The sequence below is a fragment of the Salvelinus namaycush genome, chromosome 11, assembly GCF_016432855.1.
Source record: "Salvelinus namaycush isolate Seneca chromosome 11, SaNama_1.0, whole genome shotgun sequence".
In the NCBI taxonomy this organism is placed as follows: Eukaryota; Metazoa; Chordata; class Actinopteri; order Salmoniformes; family Salmonidae; genus Salvelinus; species Salvelinus namaycush.
Genome location: NC_052317.1, coordinates 20,754,787 through 20,768,998, shown reverse-complemented (window position 1 = coordinate 20,768,998; position 14,212 = coordinate 20,754,787). Strand labels below are relative to the sequence as shown.

Below are 14,212 nucleotides of genomic sequence, written 5' to 3'. Positions count from 1 at the left end.
CACATACTTTTGGTCAGATAGTGTATCTGTTTTATGTAAACACTTTATGTATCTAGTCCCCCCATTTGAGGAAGTCATAATTATTTGGACAAATTCACTTATAGTGTATTAAAGTAGTCAAAAGTTTGTATTTGGTCCCATATTCCTTGCACACAATGACTACATCAAGCTTGTGATTTTACAAACTCATTGGATGGATTTGAAGTTTGTTTTGGGTTATGTTTTGCCCAATAGGGACTGAGTATTTTGTGTAGATCGTTGACAAAAAATAACATTTAAATCCATTTTAATCCCACTTCGTAACACAACATGTGGAAAAAGGCGTGAATAAGTCAGTCGAATGCAGTCGAATAAGTCATACTGTTGTCATGACGTTGGCCTGGGGGTAGGTTTATGACAGTCATAAATACCTCTCCCCCCCTTTTTCCTCTCTCTACCCTACTGATGTGACATTTGAAAATCCTTTGGTTAACATAGAAATTCTGGGAACATCAGAAGGTGGGGGGAAATGAACTATATTCTGGTAATCCGACCAATTGAACATATGCGGTGGTACTTAATGAATATGATGTCAGTTTGGTTGTCATCTGAGACATTCTGATCAATGATAGAATGACAAACTCTACAGTGGAAAGTCTGCACATTGTAGTTATCGGAGTCACATGGAATTGTTGTTCAATTTAAATGTTTGAATATAAAATTATTGGTGAAGAGATTAAATGTAATTTTAGCTTCCAAATGAGAGATTTGGGTTTTCATAAGGTTCGGGCTCTGCTCAATCAGTGGCCTGCCCCTGTGAAGAAACATGGGTTATAAAACTTTTCAAACACGCCCTCCTCTCCCTTCCTATATAAAGCCTTGACGACAATATAACCTCCTGTTCCAAGTACGTGAGGTCTGCAGCCTCTGCGTTAAAAGGACTAACATGTCAACTACAGAACTAAGCCAACCTCAGCGTGAGCTTTGGTTGCGAATGGTATGAACTTTGAACTCTTATTCACTACAGAAGTGATACCTCCTAGCCGTTGAGTTAGCAACAGCAGCTGCAAACGTGGGCTAGGAAAGGACAGACAGAGTACCCTGTCTACCACACAACGACGTTACTACAACGTATCCAATTTACCACCAGAGACATTCTTCAAAGGACAAAGGACTCGGTTGGGCAACACGGCCTTCCATCTACCACCAACCTACCGAAGCGCAGCTCAGAGTAAATGTTTATTGCATTTTCCTTTTCCAAATGGGCGGTAATTTAGAATGCATAAGATACTGTATTTACGATAGCATGGCTGGTACCTTTGTTCCTCAAGTCTTCCCGCTCTTTCACTCAAACCCAGCCCCCTTTTCTTTTGTGTAACCAGCTGTCATATCTGTTCCATCCACGAGGGACGTTTTCCTTTATGACGTAATTTTATAGAATAGCATGTCATATCACTTAATCCGGCATAGCCAAAGACACGACACTGTACATAAAGTTGTTTCATTTCTAAAAGGTAAAACAGATACAGTGGGGTCTAAAATGATCGACAGCCTTGATACAGATGAGGAAAAATGACAGTATAAAATAAATAATTAAAATACAGAGCTATTTTGCATGCTCCAAAAAATGTATTAGCAATTTCTTTGTGCATTTTAATGTGTTCTTGCGGTTATTGTCTTGCTGAGTGTCCCTGATTTTCATTTACTATGTTACGTCTAGTCTAGGAGACCAGTCTGGTGGCCCTTCTTAAGGTCAATTGCATCATGAACGTTATCAAGTACCAGGACATTTTAGCCAAAACCTGGTTGCATGTGCCAGGAAGCTGAAACTTGACGGCAAGTGGATCTTCCAGCAAAACAATAACCCCAAGCACACATCAAGATCCACAAAGAAATGGTTAATTGTGCACAAAATCAACATTTTGCAATGGCCATCTCAGTCTCTGGACTTAAACCCCATTCCATTTTTAAAAACACAATATAGCTCAGTATTTGTATTATTTATTTTATACAGTAATTTTTGCTCATCCTTATTAAGGGTCCCAATAATTATGGACCCCACTGTATATGTGCGTCCTCCATCCATTACCTGTATTCAAATGTGTCTGACCATTAGCAATAAGAAAAATATTGCAACTTTGGGGGACACTGGAAGAGACGGCAAGGTTGTCCTTTAGTGTACATGATATAGTATCCATAAACATCTCCCGCAAACAAACAAAAAATATACAGTTGAAGTCGGAAGTTTACATACACCTTAGCCAAGTACATTTAAACTCAGTTTTTCACAATTCCTGACATTTAATACTAATAAAAATTGCCCGTCTTAGGTCAGCTACGATCACCACTTTATTTTAAGAATGTGAAATGTCAGAATAATAGTAGAGAGAATGATTTATTTCAGCTTTCATTTCTTTCATCACATTCCCAGTGGGTCAGAAGTTTACATACACTCAATTAGTATTTGGTAGCATTGCCTTTAAATTGTTTAACTTGGGTCAAACGTTCCGAGTAGCCTTCAACAAGCTTCCCACAATAAGTTGGGTGAATTTTGGCCCATTCCTCCTGACAGAGCTGGTGTAACTGAGTCAGGTTTGTAGGCCTCCTTGCTCGCACACGCTTTTTCAGTTCTGCCCACAAATTTTATATACGATTGAGGTCAGGGCTTTGTGATGGCCACTCCAATACCTTGACTTTGTTGTGCTTAAGCCATTTTGCCACAACTTTGGAAGTATGCTTGGGGTCATTGTCCATTTGGAAGACCCATTTGCGACCAAGCTTTAACTTCCTGACTGATGTCTTGAGATGTTGCTTCAATATAGCCACATAATTTCCCCTCATCATGATGCCATCTATGGTGTGAAGTGCACCAGTCCCTCCTGCAGCAAAGCACCCCCACAACATGATGCTGCCACCCCCGTGCTTCATGGTTGGGATGGTGTTCTTCGGCTTGCAAGCATCCCCCTTTTTCCTCCAAACATAACGATGGTCATTATGGCCAAACAGTTCTATTTTTCTTTCATCAGACCAGTGGACATTTCTCCAAAAAGTACGATATTTGTCCCCATGTGCAGTTGCAAACCATAATCTGAATTTTTTATGGCGGTTTTGGAGCAGTGGCTTCTTCCTTGCTGAGCGGCCTTTCAGGTTATGTCGATATAGGACTAATTTTACTGTGGATATACAGTGGGGCAAAAAAGTATTTAGTCAGCCACCAATTTTGCAAGTTCTCCCACTTAAAAAGATGAGAGAGGCCTGTAATTTTCATCATAGGTACACTTCAACTATGACAGACAAAATGAGAAAGAAAATCCAGAAAATCACATTGTAGGATTTTTAATGAATTTATTTGCAAATTATGGTGGAAAATAAGTATTTGGTCACCTACAAACAAGCAAGATTTCTGTCTCTCACAGACCTGTAACTTCTTCTTTAAGAGGCTCCTCTGTCCTCCACTCGTTACCTGTATTAATGGCACCTGTTTGAACTTGTTATCAGTATAAAAGACACCTGTCCACAACCTCAAACAGTCACACTGTGGTTGTAAGTGGTTGAAAAACGAGTTTTAATGACTCCAACCTAAGTGTATGTAAACTTCCAACTTCAAATGTATATATTGATCATTTGATCATTGCCTTGAGTTTTCATCAAGTAAAACAAATATTTGCAGAGTTATAATGTCTTTTAGACCACACTGAATTACAAATCACCTCACATGTCCATGCCATGTACAGTAAATCTATCCATCCACAGTAACACACCAGAGCATTGCAGTGCACTGTACAGGATGTAAATATATTCTATGCATGCATATGTCTCAGACCTAATTAAAGTTTGCTGTAGTAAACAAGCTCCCAGCACACAGATTGATTTGATTGCCCGGTTCCTCCTGCAGTACAGTATAACTAATCTGTATGACCATGGACTGTCTCACTGACTTATAACTCCAGCCAGGCTGTTCTGTTCTGCCTCACTGGGATAATAAGCCCCACTCTGAATATGGATGGGAGAGGAGAACTGGGTAAGCGTATGATGCTAACGATTAATTGAGGATGGGTGAGGGCTGGGTTAGTAAATGATGATAACAATTAATTGAGGATGGCCTGCATAGGTATGCTAGATCTAGCTCACTGTTGATGTAATGGGAGCTGTTATAGTAAATGAGACTCTGGGGCTATAGGGAGGGATTCCCTGTGTTTCTGTGTCTATGCAACAGTAGTGTCAGCAGCTAAGTTTTACTGGCAGTGTTTCACTGCCTTTAATAGATTTACTATATGTTGAGATTAAGCATATTCTACTCCAGTCAACACTGTTATTGGTGTCTTTTATTTAGTACAGTAAAAAAAATATATATGATTCATGAGCTTGAGGTAAACGTGAACTACTGTCCTGCTGAAGCCCTGCTAAACATCCCTGAACACCTGGAGGTTTCCATTTTAGTTTGCAAAGTCCTTTTACATTTCTTTCAACCATTGCAAAGCTGTAGTTCAGACTGAGGTGGGCAGAACAATCAGTGAACTCCAGACAGATAGGTGACTCACAGTGACTTTGATTGGAGAGCTGTGTGATTGGAGGTTGTATTTGTGTGTCCCGGGTGTCCTAACACCTCAGTTACTCATACATCCCAGAACACTGCTCCCAGGGCCGAGGACACTGTGTGAAAAATAACAAGCTCCAGCTTGGTTCTATAACATTTCCTACAGACTCAAATTAGAACCCAGAACCAAATCAGCTGCTCGGTTGTCACAAGAGACAATCTTAAGACCAAAGGAACAAGCTAAGATACTTACAGTATTTGCCCCCTTTCTGATTTTCTCTAAGTTATAATATTTTTGACACTGAATGTTAACAGATCATCAGGTAAAGGGAACCTGAGTTTGCAAAGAACCAAAAAAAGGATACTTATTTTATTAACACAGTTACACAACAACCAATTCCCCTGTGTGAAAAACAAATTGCCCCCTTACACTCAATAACTGGTTGTGCCACCTTTAGCTGCAATGACTGCAAACAAACGCTTCTTGTTGTTGTTGATCCGTCTCTCACATCATCATTGTGGAGTAATGTTGGGCCACTCTTGCATGCAGAACTGATTTAACTCAGCGACATTTGTGGGTTTTCTAGCATGAACTGCTCATTTCAAATCCTGGCACATCTCAATTCGGATTAGGTCTGGACTTTTACTAGGCCAGGTATTCCCAAACTGGGGTACACGCAATGCCGTTTGGGGTACGCCAAATAAAAATGAGATTGACATTTAAAAATGTTTGGATTTTTTTTTTCTCACATTGTCAAACAGTCCATATTTTCCAACGGGGCTATACATTTGGGTGAGTTTTTTTCCCTCGCCTGAGTAGCCTCTTTTCACTGCCAAAAATAAAATTAATCCATCTAGTGTTCAACGAAATAACAACACAATGTCAAATACAGGTAGCCTAACCAAATAATGAACATCCAATCTCATTAACCATTACTCTTTCGCGGGAATTCCACTAACAGACAGTATGTAGCCAAACGTAGCTGCTGCTCATTCCGTTTGCTCGAAAATGGAAAAATGATTTTAAAAAGTAAGCCCCGCGTCCAAAGAGACACATAACAGCTCTACTGGTAGTACTGCTACTACCAGTAGTACTACAACTGCAGACGACAGAAGTTGTTCTGCTTCCACGAGCACATCTAGTGCCAGCATCAGTAATTCTAAATGTGTTGTTAGTCCAGCTAGTATGGATACTGAAATTTGTGAATTTGATGCAGTCGAAGAGCTACTGCCTCCTTACCCGGGAAAGTACCGAACAACAGACAGGGACGTTGGACCATCGAAGAGGCGCAAATACGATGAGAACAACATTGATTTGTGGTTCACTTATATTGGTAGTGGTGCTTTTCCTCATCCACAGTGTGTTATATGTGCAAAAGTACGATCTCACAACACGATGATACCTTCACTCTTGTGCAGACATTTAGAAACAAAATATGCCAATTTGAAAAATACGCCAAGGGAGTTTTTGGAGTAAAAATTAAGACGACTTTCGAGTAGTAAGACATGTATAAAAGCAACAGAAACCATTAATAAGAAGGGGCTAGAAGCATCTTAAAGTTGAAGTCGGACGTTTACATACTGAAGTTGGAGTCATTAAAACTCGTTCTTCAACCACTCCACAAATTTCTTGTTAACAAACTTTAGTTTTGGCAAGTTGGTTAGGACATCTACTTTGTGCATGACACAAGTCATTTTTCCAACAATTTTTTACAGACAGATATTTCACTGTATCACAATTCCAGTGGGTCAGAAGTTTACATACACTAAGTTGACTGTGCCTTTAAACAGCTTGGAAAATTCCAGAAAATGATGTCATGGCTTTAGAAGCTTCTGATAGGCTAATTGACATCATTTGGGTCAATTGGAGGTGTACCTTGGGATGTATTTCAAGGCCTACCTTCAAACTCAGTGCCTCTTTGCTTGACATCATGGGAAAATCAAAAGAAAAGACCTCAGAAAAAAAATTGTAGACCTCCACAAGTCTGGTTCATCCTTGGGAGCAATTTCCAAACGCCTGAAGGTACCACGTTCATCTGTACAAACAATAGTACGCAAGTATAAACACCATGGGACCACACAGCCGTCATACCGCTCAGGAAGGAGACATGTTCTGTCTCCTAGAGATGAACATACTTTGGTGTAAAAAGTGCAAATCAATCCCAGAAAAACAGCAAAGGATCTTGTGAAGATGCTGAAGGAAACAGGTACAAAATTATCTATATCCACAGTAAAACGAGTCCTATATCAACTCAACCTGAAAGGCCGCACAGCAAGGAAGAAGCCACTGCTACAAAACCGTCAAAAAAACCCAGACTACGGTTTGCAACTGCACACGGGGACAAAGAGCGTACTTTTTAGAGAGATGTCCTCTGGTCTAATGAAACAAAAATAGAACTGTTTGGCCATAATGACCATCGTTATGTTTGGAGGAAAAAGGGGGAGGCTTGCAAGCCGAAGAACACCATCCCAACCGTGAAGCACGGGGGTGGCAGCATCATGTTGTGGGGGTGCTTTGCTGCAGGAGGGACTGGTGCACTTCACAACATAGATGGCATCATGAGGCAGGAACATTATCTGGATATATTGAAGCAACATCTCAAGACATCAGTCAGGAAGTTAAAGCTTGGTCGCAAATGGGTCTTCCAAATGGACAATGACCCCAAGCATACTCCCAAAGTTGTGGAAAAATGGCTTAAGGACAACAAAGTCAAGGTATTGGAGTGGCCATCACAAAGCCCTGACCTCAATCCTATAGAACATTTGTGGGAAGAACTGAAAAAGCGTGTACGAGCAAGGAGGCCCAGAAACCTGACTCAGTTACACCAGCTCTGTCAGGAGGAATGGGCCAAAATTCACCCAATTTATTGTGTTAATCTTGTGGAAAGCTACCCGAAACATTTGACCCAAGTTAAACAATTTAAAGGCAATGCTAAATCACTCTATTATTATTCTGACATTTCACATTCTGAAAATAAAGTGGTGATCATAACTGACCTAAGACAGGGAATATTTACTAGGATTAAATGTCAGAAATTGTGAAAAACGGAGTTTAAATGTATTAGGCTAAGGTGTATGTAAACTTCCGACTTCAACTGTAGATGTACAGAAGGATCTGGAATTATTGACACACTTGATAAAGATCAGCAATAATGACTGTATGAAATACATTACATGACCAAAGGTATGTGGAAACCTGCTCGTCGCACACCTCATTCCAAAATCATGGGTATTAATATGGAGTTGGTCCCTCCTTTGCTGCTATAACAGCCTACAGTCTTCTGGGAATGCATTCCACTAGATGCTGGAACATTGCTGCGGGGACTTGCTTCCATTCAGTCTCAAGAGCATTAGTGAGGTGGGGCACTGATGTTGGGCGATTAGGCCTGGCTCGCAGTCGGCGTTCCAATTCATCCCAAAGGTGTTCGATGGGATTGATGTCAGGGCTCTGTGCAGGCCAGTCAAGTTCTTCCACACCGATCTCGATAAACCATTTCTGTATGGACCTCGCTTTGGCCACGGGGGCATTGTCATGCTGAAACAGGAAGGGGCCTTCCCCAAACTGTTGCCACAAAGTTGGAAGCACGGAATAGTCTACAATATCGTTGTATGCTGTAGCGTTAAGATTTCCCTTCACTAGAACTAAGGGGCCTAGCCTGAACCATGAAAAACAAAAAATAATGGTCTGTGTGGCCAGACCATTATTCCTCCTCTACCAAACTTTAGTTGGCACTATGAATTTGGGCAGGTAGCAATCTCCCGGCATCCGCCAAACCCAGATTCGTCCATCGGACTGCCAGATAGTGAAGCGTGATTCATCACTACAGAAAACGCGTTTCCACTGCTCGGTAGTTAGTGTTGCAACCGAGGACAGAAGATTTTTACTCACTACGTGCTTCAGCGGTCCCATTCTGTGAGCTTGTGTGGCCTACCACTTCACGGCTGAGCCGTTGTTGCTCCTAGACGTTTCCACTTCACAATAACAGCACGTACAGTTGACCGGTGCAGCTCTAGAAGGGCAGAAATTTGACAAACTGACTTGTTGGAAAGATGGCATCCTAAGATGATGCCACCTTAGAAGTTACTGCGCTCTTCACTAAGGCCATTCTACTGCAATATTTGCCTATGGAGATTGCACTGCAGTGTGCTCGACTTCATACACCTGTCAGCAAAGGGTGAGGCTGAAATAGCCAAATCCACTAATTTGAATGCTTGTCCACATACTTTTGTATATACAATGTAAATAATTCAAATACTGAGCAATATTTTACGCAATTTTCTGGGGTGAAAATTATATTATTTTATACTAATACAATTGCTCAGAGAAAGAGATTTTGATCAACAAGGAACATTTTTCTCAAAAGAGTAGGGGTGAAAATCATTGACACCCCTAACGATTCTTATAAATGAAATAGTCAAAAGCGTAGTATTTGGTCCCATATTCCTGGAACCCAATGATTACATCAAGCTTGTGACTCTACAAACTTGTTGGATGCATTTGCAGTTTGTTTTGGTTGTGTTTTCAGATTATTTTGTGCCCAATAGAAATGAATGGTAAATAATATATTGTGTAATTTTGGAGACACTTCTATTGTAAATAATAATAGAATATGTTTCTAAGCACTTCTACATTAATGTCGATGCTACCATGATTATGGATAATCCTGAATTAATCGTGAATAATGATGAAAGTTAGAGGGTCAAAGATCATAATGGTGAGAGGTCAGCGTGACTTGAATTAATATCCATGGGGCAACCATTGTAACACTCTGATGTATTAAGCGATACACACAGGGCCTATTCTCAATTAGATTTGCTCAACTCCTCTATCCTCTCTCCTCCGTCCTCTCTCGCATCCTTTTGAAAACGGTCAAGGGTAATCAGCGGCGAGGAGAGGGAACATGGATGAAAATGAGCTTGTATGAAATGAGATTCTGCTTCTCCACTCGCACGTCATCAGGCAAATGCCGTTTATAGGTGTGGATCCCAAAATAAATGTGTAAAGTGCTTAAAACAAATTAAGTTAGTTGTGCACAACACTTTATAGATAAAAACAATATGCTACTTATCGTTTTAAACGTGTGCATGCTTTCTCCGACAAAACAAAAGCTGAATCAAAGGGGGTGTGGCAGATTTCAAAACACTTCCGAAGGACTCAGGTAGGGTATACATGACCGTCCTCGATGAAAAGTGGCTTTCGAGGAGCGGAGGGCCTTTTCTCATTAGGACAAGTCTTTCTCCTCTGTGACCTGGAAAACAATAAGTGGTCAAGTGGTCGAGGATAGTGTTAATTCGTTAGTAGGCAAACGGTTGACGGTCCTCCCCTCATCGGTAGCCTCCTTTTGGCGAGGAAGTACAATTGTACAGTGGTGGAAAATATACCCAACTGTCATACTTGAGTAAAAGTTAAGATACCTTATTAGAAAATGACTCAAGTAAAAGTAAAAGTCAACCCAGTAAAATTCTACTGGGTAAAAGTCAAAAATTATTTGGTTTAAAATATACTTAAGTATCAAAAGTAAAAGTATAAATAATTTCAAATTCCTTATATTAAGCAAACCAGATGGCACCATTTTCTTGTTTTTTAATTTACGGAAAGCCAGGTGCACACTCCAAAACTCAGACATCATTTACAAACAAAGCATTTGTGTTTAGTGAGTCCGCCAGATCAGAGGCAATAGGGATGACCAGTTCGGTTGATAAGTGAGTGAATTTGACTATTTTCCTGTCCTGCTAAGCATTCAAAATGTAACAAGTACTTTTGGGTGTCAGAGAAAAATGTATGGAGTAAAAAGTACAATATTTTCTTAAGGAATGTAGTGAAGTAAAAGTCAAAGTAGTCAAAGATATAAATAGTAAAGTACAGATACCCCAAAAAACGACATAAGTAGTACTTTAACTTCTTACGGCTGAAATCCCGTTAACGGGATACACTTGACAACAGCCAGTGAAAGTGCAGGGCGCCAAATTCAAACAACAGAAATCTCATAATTAAAATTCCCTCAAACATACAAGTATATTACACCATTTTAAAGATAAACTTGTTGTTAATCCCACCACAGTGTCTCATTTCAAAAAGGCTTTACGACGAAAGCACACCATCTGATTATGTTAGGTCAGTACCTAGTCACAGAAAACCCCAGCCATTTTTCCAGCCAAAGAGAGGAGTCACAAAAAGCAGAAATATAGATAAAATTAATCAATAACCTTTGATGATCTTCATCAGATGACACTCATAGGACTTCATGTTACACAATACATGTATGTTTTGTTCGATAAAGTTCATATTTATATCCCAAAATCTTAGTTTACATTGGCGCGTTATGTTCAGTAATGTTTTGCCTCCAAAACATCCAGTGATTTTGCAGAGAGCCACATCAATTTACAGAAATACTCATAATAAACATTGATAAAAGATACAAGTATTATACATGGAACTTTAGATAAACTTCTCATTAATGCAACCGCTGTGTCAGATTTTTAAAAAACTTTACGGAAAAAGCACACCATGCAATAATCTGAGTACGGCGCTCAGACACAAAAACAAGCCATACAGGTACCCGCCATGTTGTGGAGTCAACAGAAGTCAGAAATAGCATTATAAATATTCACTTACCTTTGATGATCTTCATCAGAATGTACTCCCAGGAATCCCAGTTCCACAATAAATGTTTGTTTTGTTCGATAAAGTCCATAATTTATGTCCAAATACCTCCTTTTTGTTCGTAAGTTTAGTTCAAAAATCCAAATTCATGATGCGCAGGCCAGACGAAAAGTAAAAAAAATCCATTACAGTTCGTAGAAACATGTCAAACGATGTATAGAATCAATCTTTAGGATGTTTTAACATAAATCTTCAATAATGTTTCAACCGGAGAATTCCTTTGTCTTTAGAAACGAAAAGGAACTTAGCTACCTCTCACGGGGGCGCGCCTGAGTGAGCTCATGGCACTCTGCCAGACCCCTGACTCAAACAGCTCTCATTCCCCCCTCCTTCACAGTAGAAGCCTGAAACAAGGTTCTAAAGACTGTTGACATCTAGTGGAAGCCCTAGGAAGTGCAATATGACCCCATAGACACTGTATATTGGATAGGCAAACCTACAAACCTCAGATTTCCCACTTCCGGGTTGGATTTTTTCTCAGGTTTTTGCCTGCCATATGAGTTCTGTTATACTCACAGACATCATTCAAACAGTTTTAGAAATTTCAGAGTGTTTTCTATCCAAATCTACTAATACTATGCATATCTTAGCTTCTGGGCCTGAGTAGCAGGCAGTTTACTCTGGGCACCTTCTTCATCCAAGCTATTCAATACTGCCCCCAGCCATAAGAAGTTCAAGTATTTTTACTTAAGTACTTTATGTAACGGATGTGAAATAGCTAGCTAGTTAGCGGTGGTCCGCGCTAATAGCGTTTCAATCGGTTACGTCACTCGCTTTGAGACCCTGAAGTAGTGGTTCCCCTTGCTCTGCAAGGGACGCGGCCTTTGTGGAGCGATGGGTAACGACGCTTCGTGGGTGACTGTTGTTGATGTGTGCAGAGGGTCCCTGGTTCGCGCGAGGGGACGGTCTAAAGTTATACTGTTACATTTACACCACTGCAAGTGTATGCTACCTGAGTCCTTCGTGGAAAAGTTTGGAAATCTGCCACACTCTCTTTGAATCAACTACTGTTTTCTCAAAGGAGAAAAGCATGCAAACATAAAAAAACAAAATTCTACTTACCCTTTTATCTATAAAATGTCTTGCACAACTAGCTAAGTGATGTTTTTATCACTTTAGACATTTATTTTAGGATTCCACCCTGTAAACATCAATAAGAGTCTCATTTCATAAAAGTGCATTTTTGACCACTTTCCCTCTCCTCGCCACCTCTCCTCGATTACCTTTGACCTTTTCCAAAAGGAGGCCAGAGAACGGAAGAGAGAGGACGCAAGTGTTAAGCAAACTAATTGAGAAAAGGCCATGGACACTCTTCAGTTTGCCTACTAACGAATTGACATCTCCTCAACCACTCAACCACTTATTGGTTTCCGGGTCACATTGGAGAGAGAACGGTGGAGACTTTAGCCCAAATGAGAAAAGGCCCCATGACTAGTGAACCTCATCATATCTCTCTCTTCACAGCTGTCCACTCCATTAGGCAGGATTAATCAAACTCCTCCCAGGTGGCGTGGTGGGCTGCAAGCCTGCTACAGTGTGTTACTGGGCTGCTACACTGTGTTTAATATCGCTTCAGCTCTGTCCAACCGCCTGAAGTGTTTGAACAAGAAACATTAGTGTTGAAAGAAACGGAAATGCTTACATTTCAAATTGAAGATGCTCTGAGCTGCATCTTCACTCCTAGTCCTAGAGTGATGCTGGTGTATAGTGTCTATGAGAGTTTTCAGGCCTTTTCATTTAGACCTGAGCACTTTGTGAGGTGACTTTGTTCAACAAAATCACTTAAATTAGTTGATGAGCTGATTGAGGCACAATACCTATTGTGGGATAGGAGGAGAATACAATCTCTCCACTTTCTGATTTTCTGTTCATGTCAACATACACAAAAGCAACTGACTCAATGTTTTGCAATATAACCATGCAGTCATTTCCATCAACCTCTGTACTCTACAGTGAGTGACAAGTTCACCAGCAGCGACTGAATTTAGAGCAAAACTATCTGGATAGTGCTGCCACCCTCAGGACAGATACTGCAATGGCAAACTACATAAGGAGCAAGGTGTCTGTGAAAGCCTATCGATACTGCAGTTTGTCATGAAATAGTGTCATCCCATCCATACACATCCACTGGTAAGAGAAGAGCAGTGACTAACCTGAGTGACTTTCTCAGTGACCCCGTGTGTGCGGTCCATTAGTTTACAGGGGGCGATGATGTCAATCTCCGCAGACGGGAGGGCCACCAGGGGTTCTGGCCTGTTGTCCAGTGGGTTGAGCTGGGTCACGTGACTTAAGGTCCGGAAGCGGGTGAGGTTGGGGTCAGACGTGGAGTCAGATGTAACATTACGCAGACTGGACTTCATTCCGCCTGAGAAGGAATAAATATAGATGGATATTTCATTGCCTGTGAGTTGAATGTGCTGAGTGCAAGATACAGTATAAGGAGATATTGAACAGATGGAACATAAATGTAAGACAAGCATTAATCAATTACATGTTCTTTGATCCTCAAATTTCGTTATGCCACCCGCGCCCTAAACCTCCTTCGTGTGTCCAATACATGTCCTCTACCTGCACCTGTCCCTGTCCTTGCCACCATCCACATCCGTATCTCTGTCTCCTGCCCATGACCCCTATCCCCTGTCCCCATCTTGCCCTCTACCTGTGCTGCTGGGCCGCGTCTGGAGCTTCCCGTGCCAGCTGGACTGTCCCCTGCGAGTCTTGATGCCGTCCACAGATGAGGCGTGCAGCGGGCTGCAGAGGCTCTCATAGGAGCGGCTGGGCATCACGCTGCAGTTGGAGCCACAATCCTCGTCCACCCAGAGGCAGTGCAGCCTGGGGGAAGACTGGGAGAAGCCCATGGCCAGGGACAGGGCTTGAGGGGCATCCGAGGGGTCCCCAGTGGGAGAAACTGGGTCACCTATAAACATGCCATTTAGCAGACACTTTTATCCAAAGCAAATTACAATGAGTGCATATATTTTGTATGTGACCGCAGTGAGAATCAAGCCCACAAGCATGTTGTTGCTAGCATG

General features: G+C 41.2%; 1 protein-coding gene across 1 annotated transcript in view; it reads right to left on the bottom strand.

Moving 5' to 3' along the window:
- The window catches only part of LOC120055278 (potassium voltage-gated channel subfamily H member 6-like), a 70,133-nt gene that overhangs the window by 33,597 nt on the left and 22,324 nt on the right, over positions 1-14,212 (bottom strand). The window contains exons 5-6 of the mRNA XM_039003163.1: positions 13,840-14,097; positions 13,334-13,545 (exon numbers count right to left, since the gene is read on the bottom strand). Coding sequence (XP_038859091.1) covers positions 13,334-13,545; positions 13,840-14,097 — 470 coding nt within the window. The remainder of the gene's footprint in view (positions 1-13,333; positions 13,546-13,839; positions 14,098-14,212) is intronic.